This window comes from Otolemur garnettii, unplaced genomic scaffold, assembly GCF_000181295.1.
Source record: "Otolemur garnettii isolate 467f Iridium unplaced genomic scaffold, OtoGar3 scaffold00016, whole genome shotgun sequence".
NCBI classification, from domain to species: Eukaryota; Metazoa; Chordata; class Mammalia; order Primates; family Galagidae; genus Otolemur; species Otolemur garnettii.
This window is the reverse complement of record NW_003852411.1, coordinates 13,620,352-13,636,469: the sequence shown is the minus strand read 5'-3', so window position 1 is coordinate 13,636,469 and position 16,118 is coordinate 13,620,352. Positions and strand designations below refer to the sequence as shown.

Genomic DNA, 16,118 nt, shown 5'->3' with positions numbered 1-16,118 from the left:
AAAAAAAAAAAAAGGGATCTCAAAAGTGATTTTTCTCTACAGATTAATCAGTAGATTTTACTGTTGTATATTGTATAAAAACAAAAATTCTTTAAGTGAATAAAGTCATGAGCATTTGGAATACTTTTCCCTTCAAATTGTTAAGCAGAACTGTGAAGTGGAGAAAATTTGTATGATCTTTTATTATAAATATAAGTATAAATCCTTTATTGTTGATATATTCCTAGCATAAATCTGTTCACAGCATCGTAAACACATAAATCTCAGGAACTTTGTTGTGTTTTACTTCTTCCTCTTATTTCCATAGAACTTCATCGCGACTGAAGTGCTCAAGTTGTTCAGTCTTAAAAAGGAAGCAAACCACAAAACAGATTGGCAGAAAATGATGAAATTTGGAAGAAAGAAAAGAGACCGAGTTGATCATATCCTGGTTAGTACATACAAAGTATTTTTATTTTGGCCATATCTTCCAAAGTCAAAATATAGTTAGATTATAAGAGGAAAATGGATATAATTAATCTTGAGTCTATGATACTGAATTCTTAAAGCCCTCATTTGCTGCATTTCTACTTCTCAGTTTTGTAAATTGCTTTTTTTTTTTTTTTTGGAGACAGAGTCTCAAGCTGTCGCCTTGGGTAGAGTGCGGTGGCGTCACAGCTCACAGCAACCTCAAACCCTTACACTTAAGCAATTCTCTTTCCTCAGCCTCCCAAGAAGCTGAGATTACAGGCACCCACCACAACATCCAGCTATTTTTTTTGTTGCAGTTGTCATAGTTGTTTTAGCTGGCCCGGGCCAGGCTTGCACCTGCCAGCCATGGTGTATGTGGCCAGCACCCTACCCACTGAGCTACTGGCACTGCCTATAGATTGCTTTTGTTTGTATTTAGCAGTGAACATTTAACTTGATAGACAGTATTTTGCGGAGAACTTAAGAAATAAAAACTTGAGTAATGGCAGCACCCATAGCTCAGTGGGTAGGGCGCCAGCCACATACACCCAGGCTGGCAGGTTCGAACCTGGCCCAAGCCAGCTAAACAATAACAACTACAACAAAAAAATAGCCAGGCATTGTGGCAGGTGCCTGTAGTCCCAGCTTCTTGGGAGGCTGAGGCAAGAGAATTGCTTAAGCCTAAGAATTTGAGGTTACTATGAGCTAAGATGCCATGGCATTCTACCAAGGGTTGATCAAGTAAGACTCTGTCTAAAAAAAAGGGGGGGGGGCCAGGCACAGTGACTCACTCCTGTAATTCTTGCACTCTGGGAGGCCAAGGGGCTCCTGCTTGAGCTCAGGAGTTCAAGACCAGCTTGAGCAAAAAGCGAGACCCTGTCTCTACTTTAAAAAAATAGAAAAACTGAGGCAAGAGGATTGCTCGAGCCCGCATTGGAGGTGACTGTGAGCTATGATGCCAAGGCACTCTACTCACAGCACTCTACCCAGGGCAACAGCTTGAGACGCTGTCTCAAAAAAAAAAAAAAAACTTGAGTGAAAGCAAAAGTAAATTAAAAAGAGACCAATGTCAGCCCAGCACTTTGGGAAGCCAACATATTCCAGGCCAGCTTGGTCAGCATAGTAAGATCCCATCTCTGTGGAAGAGGGCCGTTGGCTGGGGCCTGTGGTATGCTGCATAACTGAGGAGCTCCGCTACCGCCACCCTGAGCGCCACTCTCCCAGCTGGCCTGACACTACGCACTAGTAGTGCGGCACCTATTCCTCTCTGGTTTTTGGGCGCTGCTCTGAGCAGCATCACCGTATACACCAGAAAGCTGCAGGCACTATGGGGAAGAAACAAAACAAGAAGAAAGTGGAGGAAGTGCTAGAAGAGGAGGAAGAGGAATATGTGGTGGAGAAAGTTCTTGACCATCGAGTGGTAAAGGGCCAAGTGGAGTACCTCCTAAAGTGGAAGGGTTTCTCAGATGAGGACAACACATGGGAGCCAGAAGAGAACCTGGATTGCCCTGACCTCACTGCTGAGTTTCTGCAGGTGCAGAAAACAGCACATGAGACAGATAAATCAGAGGGAGGCAAGCGCAAAACTGATTCTGATTCTGAAGATAAGGGAGAGGAAAGCAAACCCAAGAAGAAGAAAGAAGAGTCAGAGAAGCTATGAGGCTTTGCCTGGAGTTTGGAGCCAGAGCAGATTATTGGAGCCACAGACTCCAGTGGAGAGCTCATGTTCCTGATAAAATGGAAAAATTCTGATGAGGCTAACCTGGTCCCTGCCAAGGAAGCCAATGTCAAGGCTTGTCATATCCTTCTATGAGGAAAGGCTGACATGGCATTCCTACCCCTCAGAGGACAAGAAATTAACTTTACTAAAGTACCAGCCCCTGTCACATCTGACTGTGGATTTCAGGTGGGGAGGGAAGGAATTTTACTTGCCTTGATATCATAGAGGTAGCCTGAGAAGCTGTCCTTTGAAGAGCCAGTATAGTTTCTGTGCCCTGCAGCAGGCCAAAGTGCTTTGAAGCCGTTCAAGCTGTATAGTTTGCACACCCATTCCAATGGAGGGGAAGGGGGATAAGTGTTTCAAGGCAACCCATTCTGCACTTTGCTGAGAAAAGCAAAAGGCCTTCTATGAAGGACAAAACTTGCAGAATTGGGTGTGTGGGAAAGCAAAAACTGTAGAACTTCAAAGAGCATCTCCACTACCCACAGCCTTCTTCCCAATAGCGTTAATTCTGCATTTTTACAGCGTAGCATGTCTGTAGTTTTTGGCTATTACTGGTGTATTATTTGGGGGTGGGAAGGATGGGGGGGAAAGAAGGGAGTAGGATCATTTTGGTTAAAATTTGAGGCCTGTTTGGGGAAATGATGGGAAAAAACAGATAACTAATGATTTACTTCTATGTCTATAATATTTTACCTTTTTAAAAAAAAAAGTCATTGACACCATAAATGAGGACTGTGAGAGACTGTTTAAAAGCTGTGAATGCCTGAAACCTATAAGCCAAGGTGTTCCTTGCCTGAGCTTAGTGCTATTCTCCACAAAGAACTAAGCCAGCTTGTAAGTTACCAAAGCTGCCATTTTGGAGATAGTAACTGATTGAGGAGAGAAAAGGTTTTATTGGAGAATATACATGAGGAGATCATTCTGTCTTAGAGGTACTAATTCCTGAAATTAAACAAGATGATCCTTTTCCAGTTGTGAAATTATAAATACCAACTTGTTCATCCAAACTACTGGCTGAGGTATTGGGGGAAAGGGTGGTATAGGACATGGGAGAGTAGGACTCTTCCTTGGGAAGACAAGGACCCATGCTCTTCGTTGTCTTGAACTTTGAATTCTAAAATCCATTGGTAGTAGGTTCAGTCACTGACAGCACAAAGAAACAGTTCAAGAGTTGAATGATTTCAAAAGCCCTGGGCTCGGGAGATTAAACTTTCATACTGGGGCAGTGGTTCACTGTAAAACACAACAAACAAAAGCATTTTTTAAAAAATCCTAGCTCAGCGCCTATAGCTCAACCGGCTAAGGCGCCAGCCACATACACCTAAGGTGGCGGGTTTGAATCCCCAGCCCGGAGCCGCCAAACAACAATGATGGCTGCAACCAAAAAATAGCCGGGCGTTGTGGCGGGTGCCTGTGGTCCCAGCTACTTGGGAGGCAGAGGCAGGAGACTCGCTTGAGCCCAGGAGTTGGAGGTTGCTGTGAGCTGTAATGCCACGGCACTCTGCCCAGGGGGACAGCTTGAGGCTATGTCTCAAAAAAATAAAAAAATAAAAAAAAATAAAAAATCCTAAGAATTTAATCATACCCAAATGCTCTGTCTTGAATCATAAGATCATCAGTTTTTGACATCTAGACTTGCCAACCGGAACTACATTGTTAAAACCTTTTAGGCATATGTTAGATTTCTGTGAAAACTTTGTTTAAATGTAAACTTTATACCACTGTCAGTTTTTGTCTTAATAAAATTGTAGATTTATAAAAAAAAAATCCAATCTCTACAAAAACTAAGAAGAATAGCCCAATGTGGTAGCACATGCCTATGGTCCCAGTTATTTGGGAAACTGAGGCAGGAGTATCACTAGGGCCCAGGAGTTTAAGGCTGTTGTGAGCCGTGTTTGTGCCACTGCACTGCAGCCTGGGTGACATCTGAGACTGTCTCAAAATAGAAAAGAGACCACTGTGGACTCTGGAGCCAGACTGCCTGAGTTTAAATCCCTATTCTGCTACTTATTTGATATATAATCACAGGCAAGTTTAACCTTTTTGTGCCTCATTTCCCTATCACAAAATGAAGATGACAGTGATGAAGGTAATAATACCTACCTGATAAAATTATTAAGAGAATTAAGTGCTTATATATGTATACATGTGTAAGGCAATTAGAACAGTTCCCTGTACATAATTCAATGAATATTAGGTGTTATCATCTCATCATTATTGTTATCATTAGCTGGATAGGATTTATTTGGTTTTTCTCAACAGTTGAGTTTGTAAAAACAAAAAGAGTCTTTTATCTCTTCTAGAAAAAAACTAGTAGCAGACCTTAGCAAACTCAGATGTTACTTGATTCAGACATACTTCTGGACATTTTAATTCTGGACTTTCTATCTTGTCTATATTAACATTCATATAATTTTTTTTTTTTTTGCAGTTTTTTTGACCGGGGCTGGGTTTGAACCTGCTACCTCCAGCATGTGGGGCCAGTGCCCTACCCCTTTGAGCCACAGGCGCTGCCCAAAAAAAAGTGCAATGCTTAAATTTCAGTTTGCCCCATGTATGTACCTCATTAGTGCTTCATTTACTCAGCAATAACTATATAGGTAATTTGTTTGGGATTTTATAGTTTATCATTCTTCCTCATGCCTTGTTTGATACTAACAATAATTATGTGAGGTGGGAATGACTAATGTTAGTCAATGCTCAACCTATAATAACTTTCTTATTCATATTCCTATTCTTTTTGATGTATTATTCTGTGATTTTTTTTTAAACTGAAAATCAAATCTTATGATTTCTCTTGCTTAACCCATTGTTTTTAAGATGAAATCCAAAACCCTTAATATGGCTTAAAAGATACTGCATGACAGCCTCTGGGAAGGTTATATACTCACCAGCACAGTATATGAGAGCAGTGGTAATGTCTTTGCCAGTACTAGCTATTACCAGTTTTTTTAGTCAGAATGAGCTTATTTTTTCTACATAATTTTGTTGCATTTTCTTACTTGCTATTTTTATAAGTCTTTTTCATGTTTAATTATGAAATACAATAGAACCTCTATTAAATTGACCATCCAAGGGGCTGTAACAAACTGGTCATCATATGGAGGTGGTCAACATATGGAACGAGGCCTAGTGTAATGATACATACATGTGGTGCATGTCAGGTCTGTGAAAATTAGGTCAACTTAAGAAGGTAGTCAATGCAGGGAGGTGGTCAACTGTGGAGGTCTTAAGGACTTTAGTTTTTAGTTTGAATGAGAAATTCAAAGTTTTGAGCAGGACAGTGACATGATCTGACTTGATAGGATTGCTGTCAGTCCATGCACTGATTCCAGAATTACCCCAGTGTTCTTAGTTATTTTGAAATATACATTAATTTTTTTTATTAAATCATAGCTATGTACATTAATGTAGTCATGGGGTGCAATATGCTGGTTTTATATACAATTTGAAATATTTTCATCAAACTGGTTAACATAGCCTTCATGGCATTTTCTTAGTTACTATGTTAAGGCATTTATATTCTACATTTAGTAAGTTTCACATGTACCCTTGTAAGATGCAACGTAGGTGTGGTCCCACCAATTATCCTCCCTACCCATCCTCCTCCCTCCCCTCCCCTCCCTCTCCCCTTTTCCCATATTCTTGGGCTATAATTGGGCTATAGCTTTCATATGAAAGCTATAAATTAGTTTCATAGTAGGGCTGTCTGTGTACATTGGGTACTTCTTCTTCCATTCTTGAGATACTTTGCTAAGTAGAATATGTTTCAGCTCCATCCATGTAGTTTTTTGGTAAATCTTTAGGATTTTCTATATGTAAGTTCATGTCATGAGCAAATAGAAACAATTTTGCTTCTCTTTTCCCTATTAGAATGTGTTTTATTTCTTTTTCTTGCCTGATTGCTCTGGCTAGGACTTTTGGTACTATGTTAAAAAGGAGTGAGTGGGGTGGTGCTTGTGGCTCAAAGGACTAGGGCACCAGCCCCATATACTGGAGCTGGCGAGTTCAAACCTGGCCCCGGCCAAAAACTACAAAAAAAGGAGTGAGTGTGGGCATCCTTCTCTTATCTCTGATCTTAGAGGGAAAGCTTTCAACTTTTCACTTTTGAGAATGACATTAGATATTGTTTTGTCATATATGGCCTTTACTGTGTTGAAGTACATCTCCTCTATCCCTAACCTGTTTAGAATTTTTTTTAGGCACCCCAGATTGTTTATTGCAGAAACTTTTTAGGAAAAAACCATTTACACAAAGATATAGCTACTTAGTCTGCCTTACAATAATAAGATTATTCCCGTTAGCCAAGCTAATAAATTAATACCATCAGTATTTCCCTCATTAAACATTAGATTAAAATGTCTTTATCTTCCAATTAACCTGCAGTCATGTGCCTTAAATCTGACATTCTTCTGGAATTTGGTTAATCTATACAATGGCCAGTATTTAAAAATAACATTCCCAAGTCAGTCAGCTAGAAACCATTCCCAGAAGTTGATGCTAATCAAATTTGTTCAGACAATTCAGTGAGTATATTGCTATGATAAGTTTTAGAACAGATGTTTGACACTAAGTCATAAAGAGCTGTTTAGAATTTTGGTCAGTAAAAAAAGCTTTGAATTTTGTCAAAGTTTTTTCTGTATTTATTGAAATGATATGATTTTTATCCTTCATTTCATTAATGTTATGTATCACATTTATTGACTTGTGAATGTAGACCCATCTTTACATCCCAGGGATAAGTGAATGATTGTTTTATCAAACCAAATCTTATCCTTTTAAAACACCTGTTTATTTCATAATAAACAGTTGGTTCTTCCAGATTAAGAAGTGTATTTCAGATATTGCTTGGCTGGGAAGATCACTCATCTGTCTAACTTTCTATGTGTTTTAGGCATTATTTGAGGTGATTAAATACACTGTTTTTAGACATATTGCCTATGTTAGCCAAAAAAGAAGAGAAGTCTTTTAGCTCTAGTTCTCATTCACTCTTTCTTTGTCCCTTCACAGACAAAGGTATTGATAAATTTACTTCTTATGTTACCTCAAGAACTTAAGCTATTGTTGGCAGTACATTTCTCAAAGTATGTATGATGTGAAATGAGTAACAAGTAATGAGGTTACCTTTTGTTGGAAAATCTCCCTGCTATAGGTAGAATTGCACATAAAGTGACAAATCCTGTGGTGAAACTGTCTAGCTAATAACTGACCCTTCTTCACAACAAGTGATCTCATGAGATACTTAAAAGCTCCTTAGTTTCTCTTATCTATAAATTCTTTCTCATAGTAAGTCTGAATTGTTTTTCACATAATTACAATTTGACTCTACAGCTTTGGGGCTTTGCATAAAAATTTTAGCTCTTCCTATAACTTTTTCAAGCAGCTATTATGTCTTACCTGAGTCTTTTCTCCCTGTTAAATGTTGATATTCTCTCCTGTTTTTTCATATGTGGCCTTGGGCCTCTTCTGCAGCAACTGTAGCTCTTTGTCAGTGTTTCTCTCTCTTTTTTTTTTTTTTTTTTTTGAGACAGAGCCTCAAGCTGTTGCCCTGGGTAGAGTGCTATGGCATCACAGCTCACAACAACCTCCAACTCCTGGGCTCAAGCAAGTCTCCTGCCTCCACCTCCCAAATAGCTGGGATTATAGGCACCCGCCACAACGCCCGGCTATTTTTTTTTTTTGGTTGCAGCCGTCATTGTTGTTTGGCAGGTCCGGGCTAGATTCGAACCCGCCAGCTCAGGTGTATGTGGCTGGTGCCTTAGCCACTTGAGCTACAGGTACTGAGCCTTTGTCAGTGTTTCTCTTAATACAGTGCTCTGAATTGGTCAGACAGTTTTGCATATTGTCTAATTAGTACCGACAACCTCCTTTTTCCTTTTATTTTTTTGCTAAGCCATCCTTATAGGAACTTAGGAAAACCCTAAGACCAAAATCCCAACCTCTATTTTTGTAGTGATCTTTGCATCTTATTACAGGTGCAATATTACCTTATTTTATTTCTTCATCTTGTTTAAATTGGCCCATTATCCCGTGCTGCCAATACATTTTGGAGTTCTTTCTTTGAGCATATTATTATATAGCCCAGCTTCGTGCAGGGTTGGTGAACCTTTAGCCTCAGGGCTATAAGGAGAAGGATCCTTATGTGCTGACTTTTGACTGAATCCAATTTTTTTTTTTTCTGAATCCAAATTTTACAGAACAGATCCTTTTAATAAAGGATAGGAAAAAACAGAAAAAGTTACAAGCATGGTGGCATGTGCCTGTAGTTCCAGCTACTCAGGAGGCTGAGGCAGGAAGGTTGCGTCAGCCCAGGAGTTTGAGGTTGCTGTGAATAGTGATGCCACTGCACTCTACCCAAGGTGACGGAGCAAGATTCTGTCTCAAAAAAATAAAGACAATGAAATTGTCTGACTTTTAAGTGTAATTGTTTTCTACATCACATTTATTCACTTATATATAAACATATACACATACATATATCTTTAGGAGTAGCAGAAATGTGTAATAGACTCTAAATATCAGAATAATAGCTGAACGTGGTGGCTCATGCCTATAATCCTAGCACTCTGGGAGGCTTAGGTGGGTGGATTGCTTGAGTTTAGGAGTTAAAGACCGGCCCGAGCAAGAGCAAGATCCCATCTCTACTAAAAATACAAAAACTAGCCAGGCAACCTGGCTGGTGCCTGTAGTCCCAGCTATTTGGGAAGCTGAGGCAGGAGGATCACTTGAGCCCAAGAGTTTGAGCTTATTGTGAGCTATGATGCCACAACACTCTACTCAGGGTGACTGAGTGAGATTCTGTCCCAAATAAATAAATAAATAATAAAATAATAAATATCAGAATTTTAAAAAGCAGGATATTTACAGGCTGTGAGATCCCTTAGTTGCTATGGTTGAAATTCATATTTATGCTTGGAGCTTTCTGATGGCCAGAAAATGGAAAAGATCATGTTAGTTCTCACTGACTAAAAAAAAAAAATAGTTCCTATTCTAAAGGAGGAACAAAGCTTTCCCAATACTAAAGTCTTATAGTCAATGGGCGCTGCATTGAGGTTTCACTGAGAGAAATAGTAAAAAAACTTGATGAGCATATATTTCTACAACTGTGGAAAAAATTTCCTTAGGACAGTTTTCTCTACATGATGTTATTGAGGGGAAAATTGCTCAAAGAACAGATTTAATAGTAAAGGCTAAGAGAACTTGTTTATTAAATGCAAAGCTGTGCAGCTTTGACCAAACAAATTCACTGGGAATGTGAAATCTTTTGTGTAGACAACCTAGAATATAGTTACCTCAGCACTAGTTTGAGGCTGTTTCTTATAGTATCCTTCATAAGAGAGGAATACCAGTTTTTTTGTAGGCTGATAAATAATTCTTACATACTCCCACAACATGGTTCTGTGGTCAAATAACTATAAGAAACTCTGCGTTAAACAAATTTTGTTTTGTTCATTTGTTTTTTAAAGACAGTGTCTTCCTCTTTGTCCCAGACTAGAGTGCAGTGGCATAACCATAGCTCACTTTAACCTCAAACTCTAGGCTCAAGCAATCCTCCCATCTCAGCATCCTGAGTAGCTACAACTACAGGTATGTGCCACCAAGCCCAGCTAATTTTAAAAATGTTTTTGTAGATACAGGGTATCAATACGTTGCCCAAGCTAATCTTGAACTCCTGGTCTCAAGTGATCCTCTCCCACTTAGCCTTTCAAAGTGCTGAGATTACAGGCGTGAGCCACTTCACCCAGCGTAAAGTTTCTTTTCTCATGGACTTCTCTGTAATAAGCATTGTATATCTCCCAGAGGGTGTTCTCTAAATGTATTCAACCATAGAACCCTTTTTGGTGGCATATTAGAGAACAGAGGAATGAATATTTACATATCCTTCAAACAACCTTTCTCAAAGAAAAAAAATGTGGCAGCCATCTTGTCATATAATCTATCAGATACCACAGCCTGGGGTATATGTTGGACAGTGCTGTTCTTCCCTTCTCACCCTCTTGGACTTCAGGATGATGTGGTCTCTTTGCCACAAGAGCCTTCTCATCTCCTCATAGTGGGAACCAGAGTACAAGCACCTCCTGTTGTCAATTTCTCTGCCTTTTTCAACATGAAACTATGATCAGGGCAAGCAAAGAGCTTGTTGTTACTTGACTTTTATTTTTATTTTTTATTTTTTGCCAAGTTAGATTTTTGGTTAGAGACCTCTGTGACTGCATTAGCTGAATTTGCGTCTAGATCAGGGCTCACTGTCTCCTTTCTTTATCCGGCCTGTATCCCATTCACTATGTTGTTATGTATAATCTAATTATGTGTGTATATGTGCGTTTGAGACATGGTCTTGCTCTGTCCCTCTGGCAGAGTGTAGTGGCATCATAGCTCACAGCAACCTCAAAGTCGTGGGCTCAAGTGATCTCCTGCCTCAGCCTCCTAAGTAATTGGAACCACCTGTGTGTACTCCCACTGCCATACCTGGTTAGTTTTTTCTAGTTTTAGTAGAGACATGTCTCGCTCTTGCTAAAGCTGGTCTTGAACTCCTGAACTCAAGGGGTCTGCCCTCCCTAGCCTCCCAAAGTACAAGTAGCTTATGATTACAGGCATAAGCTACCATGCCAGGCTAATGTATTTTTTTATAATTGTAATTTTAAAAAATTTTTTATAAATAACCATTAATTCTGGGGCATTTATTTTTAATTTACTTTTAATTTACCTAGGAATCCCAGAATCCAAAATGCAAAAAGCAATTATTATATATCAGTGATTTCTTTAAGGATAAATTTAAGCCGTATTTCATTTCAAAAATACTGTGAGAAATATTAAATGTTATTTGTGTATAATACTCCAGAATCATATCGAATATTATCTTTGGATATATGCATTTTATAATTATAAATCCATATACAGATGTCTCTAACTTATGACTTAACTATTTTTTAACCTGGGAAAGTAATACAAATTCAGTAGAAACCATAATTCAGATTTTGAATTTTGATCTTCTCCTGGGCTCATGATAAAGTGATAATGGTTTGCTACTCTCATGATTCTGAGAAGTGGCAGTAAGCTCAGCTTCTAGTCAACCACACAGTCACGAGGGTCAACAACCAATATCTCCAGTGTGCTGTGTTGCAGAGGATTTTGCTTAATTTCAGGCTAACGTCAGCGTTCTGAGCATATGTAAAGTAGGCTATGCTAGGCTATGATATTTGGCAAGGTAGGTGTATTAACTGTCTTTCACTAACAGCATTTCAGTTTTACTCTGAGCTTCAGATATAATCCCATCATAAAGAGCGTCTATAGTTAGTATTTCATGTCCTTCACTTCCCCTCAAATTTCTGTGCATATTTCCTTATGTTGATATAGACATTATACTTGTAATCCTTAATATCTATAAAATACTGGACTAGTGTAGTAAACTTGTTGCAATTTTTAAAAGTGTATTGATGTCACATAAATTACCTTTTTTCTCTAGCTCTTAACTTAGTCTGTATTTCCATGGATTAGACTACAGAATCAACAAATATAAGTAATTTCCTGGCTTTTGTGTGACTGAGATTTTCTAACCTTGTTGTCTTCTAAATTCTAGGTTCAAGAGCTCCATGAGGAAGAGGCACAGTGGGTGAACTATGATGAGGATGAGTTGTGTGTGAAAATGCAGTTAGCCGATGGGATCTTTGAGACCTTGATCAAAGATACTATTGATGTTCTGAATCAGATCAGTGAAAAACAGGGGAGAACACTACTTGTGTGACATCTTGCAAATAAATCCAACACTGAGTGCTAATATGAGTCCTGGGCCTTTCTGCCTCCTGATACACACTCCATCTCCATCATAGCAAGAGCGCTTCCGGACCTTGTAGTTGTCCTTAAAGACTACTGGTTTGGAGTCCATGGGACAATGCAGTATATGTGGTATTGCAGCCTTTGCCTTTAGAGACTATCCACTGGATTACCTGGTTATTTTCAGTGGGCAGGGTTGCACTCCTGATGTCGAGACACAGTATAATCCTACACCTCTTGTTAGCACCCCTACTAGGTCTCAGGTGAGGGCTGAAAACACCAGACTTACCTCTGAGCTTAGACTAGGGGATCACTTGTGAAGTCAGACAGGAGAGGTCTATAGATAAATGCATCATCATTTTTGAAATGTAATCCTGGTCTATACCATGAAAGTAATAAGTGGACATTATAGTCCTTAAACAGTATTAGACCCTTATTAACCACTTCTAGAATAGGCAAGTTTAACAATGCCTGCCTACTTCACTTTCTGGAGTTTATTTTATTTCTTTTTGAAGAACATTTTTTCCCATTATTGTAATTGAGCAGCTCCAAGTGGACTGTCGAGTAACAGGATAAACAATAGCTTTGCTTTCTGAGCACTATCTAAAGAAATGTAAACTCTGTGTTATGTTTAGTTTTCTCTATATGGGCGTGAAAACAAAGACATGCCCCCACTGAAGACTGGGCTCAAAGGACTGATGCAGGACTGGGTCTTCTACTCGTTGGTTTACCCCTGCATTTTTCTTACTCGTTCTGAACCTCTACCAGCTGCTTCCAGAATCACAGATACTCAGGACCATCTCAGGCATCCAGGCATGGCAAAAGTGGAAATAATTCATTTTGGCCTTCAAACCTTCAACTCCCATCTCTCCCCAGGAAGTCAGAGACGCTGTTACTTGAGTGATTTAGGAAATGAGTGTGTGCACCAAAGACAAAAAGATACTGTCTGTTGTTTGTGTGCTTGTTTTGCGCTATAGAACATTTTTTAATTTATTTTAAGATAAATTATTAAGTGGAAAATGTGTGTCCCTATTCAGAAGTGAAAAATTCTTCTTGTAATAGTTAAACCTCTGTCTTGAAGCTTCTATGGTTCATAGTCTTTGCACAGGAAACCTATGGTTTTAACAAACCCATACACATATCAAAAAAGTCAGTTTAATTCAGTGAAAAGAAGGTGGGCTTTTCCAAGATCACCTGTAGTAGCAAAAACAGGATAAGATGATTTAAAGACACTGTGCAATTTAATTTTGCCTCTCTTACAGCATTGCTTCTCACAATTATTACCTGTATCTGAAAGAAATCTATAGACTCCAGCTGCTACATTAGAGCATGTAAAATGCTCTCCTGGGACCTCAGTACCCTGCCTTCTTGACTGGTTTCTCTTAATCAGTCCTATCCCTCTTCAAGAAATCTAGAAGAATGTGGATAATTTTAGGCGTGAATGTAAATGCCTTAATATTGAAGGTCCTGATTAGAAGCATTATAATAAGACATCTACTAGATTCATATTTACAAATATCCTAGAATGTTATAGCTTCAAAATAGGTTAGAAAAACCCCAAAGATGGTATAATCTTTAAGTGTGCACATTTTTTCATTTCTGCATCTTTCCCCCAAATTTGCCTTTGCATCTTCAGTGTTTCACTATGCACCCTTGCATTTCTCTTTGGTTTTATCTTGTCATTATATGAAAGTTAATGAAATAATCATTGAAATATTTGCATTTTGCACAATGACTGGTATGATAGCTCTTGACAAATAAGGAAAGCACTGAAATGTTGTGATTGAGTCTTGGGAAATGCTCATATTGATGTATTACCAGCATTTCTTCTGGGCGTTTGATATTGAGCTGTAGTCTTGTAGCCATAATGAGCAAATCAACTAAGATAAACAAAGGTTTCTTGGGGTTATTAACCAGTAGTGTGGAAATATTATTTTCATGTAGCCAAGAAAAAGCAAAAACTTTTCTTTTCAGTTTGTGTTATTTGGAAGACAGAAATACATCTTGTCTACATCCTTTAGCTGTTTGTAGGATCACATTGTCCTTATGATACTGAAATTCTATAGCTGCTGTAAATTTTTTATAAATGAATATCAAAATGTTATTATAGGAATATAGATTGTTTTTACATCTTAATTATTTGGACCTAAAATCAATTTTTAATAAGAAGTTTATCTTTACTCTTTATGACATTGTGATTCCAGAAAAGGAAAAAATGTCGTAAGTCTAGAGTTCCCTGGTAAGAAAATGCTGCCAAGAATGTGGCGGTAACTGTTCTAACATACTCTGCTGTCTTTACTATCTTGAGAGCCCTGGGTTCCAGATGAGAGGCAGGAAAAGATCAGTCTTACCCTTTGCTAGAAATGATTGTCCATAGTTTGGTAGCAAGAAACAAGGGAATCTGTAGTTAGCAGATTTCTTATTATTTTACCTATTTGGATCTAATTGCAAAGGGTTTATTGTTAGGATTCAGAATGATAAATATGGAAACTCAGCTACTCGTTCCATATTGGTATCTTTTTAATCAAACTCTGCCTCTTAACCAAGAACCTAATATTCCCTCTTCTCATCTTTGTTCCTTCTCCCTACACCCCCATCCTCTTTTACTCTTTCTTCATAACTCCTCTACGGAAAAGATCTTTGCATCAGCAGTAATATCTTTTAGAATAGCACTATCAGAATTTAGTAGTAAACCAACATATAGGCTTCAGATTTACTTCTGAGTCCAAAACAATTTGTGCTATCCAGGGTGGTTAACTCTGGGTTAAGTAAGTACAGGGTATAGATTCCCTCTTCAGGTCTAAACAGGAATTTTTACTCTAGGGAAAAGTGGGAAGAGCTTAAAAGTAGTTGATAAGGAAGGTAATTTGTTTTTCTTTTACCTAAAAGAAAAGAAAATTCCTTCTGTGACTACAGGTCTCTGAGAAACTATCTTTCAAAAGAGATTTCATTGCTCATAAGAGTGTTGTGGCCTATTGATAAAAAACAATTTTGTTCACTTTCTTGTCTTGAAAAAAGTGGCCTTAGCTTTTTGCAATACTTGAATAAAGTGTGTACTCGCAAAAGAATTTCTGTAGCACAGCATTAGAGACTCATAACTTTTCTGCAAGAAATTCAACTTACATCTTCCTTTTACTACCTTAAGAATACTAGTGAATAAAACATTAATTCAAAGAGCAAATGATAGAAACTACAATGTTTAATGCAAATTGTAGGAATTTACATGTTTACAAATCATCTTAAACTGGTTGTGCAGCAATTCAATAAAATCTTTGTATTATAAAAATGTGAAGAAAAAATGTAAACTGATGTAAAGGAGGTACTGTCATTTTAATTAACCTATGTTTAATAGCTTTTCCTTCTGGACTTTGCAAAGCCTTCTTGGTAAACACATTGCAAAGCATTCTCTGGGAGGCTTGGCCTCTGTGTGTACTGTACTGTGCAGACATGAAAAATAAACCCGTTTACTGTGTATGTGTAAATAGCCTGGTCATCAGGCCATTTTCAGCCAATAGTCACATCCAGTGCAGTTTTGCACAGAAGACTTGAGGGTGTGGTTTGTAAGTATGATCTGTAAATTAACTGGGATTAATTCCCATGTATACCTGTGTAAATAGATTTGTTAACTGAAATGTACTTTAAGGAAAGATAAAATCTGTAAATAAACTGATTTATAAATTAATTTTGTGTCAGGTATTCATTGCTCCATTTTTTAGCCAACTTCAGAAAATGAGCCCTCACTTATTCTGTCAAACTCACTGATTTCTTATTTGGTCACAGGGCACTTACACTTGGCCATAGAATAAGGTGAAGTGTGCATAAGAGCTGTTTACCCTGCACATGAATGTTGTCAGCATAGACATCTGAGTGGCCTGGGCTTTCACAAGTTCCTCACTCATTCAAAAGACAGCCATTGAACACCAGCTCTGTGTTCTGAGCACTGTGCTGAGTGCTAGGAGATAGCAAAGAAGAAAAGATAAATGTGGTCCCTGACTCATGGAGATTAACATTTATTAAAAGAGTCATCAAAAAATAATTTGAGGACACATGGTCAGGCCTATAATCCCAGGGTAGTAGTTTGAGGCCAGCTGGGAAATACAGCAAGACCCTTGTCTCTACAAAAAAAAAAAATTTAGCCAGGTATGGTGTAATGTGCTTGTAGTTCTAGCAA

The 16,118-nt window shown here is 38.3% G+C and overlaps 1 protein-coding gene across 4 annotated transcripts in view; it reads left to right on the top strand.

The window, feature by feature from the left end:
* Window positions 1-15,629, top strand: part of CEP350 (centrosomal protein 350) — a 187,037-nt gene extending 171,408 nt beyond the window's left edge. For all 4 annotated transcript variants that reach the window (XM_023510752.1, XM_023510754.1, XM_023510753.1 and 1 more), the window contains 2 exons: window positions 308-430; window positions 11,754-15,629. In XM_023510752.1, coding sequence (XP_023366520.1) covers window positions 308-430; window positions 11,754-11,918 — 288 coding nt within the window. In that variant the 3' untranslated portion in view covers window positions 11,919-15,629. The remainder of the gene's footprint in view (window positions 1-307; window positions 431-11,753) is intronic.
* The last annotated feature ends 489 nt before the right edge of the window (window positions 15,630-16,118 follow it).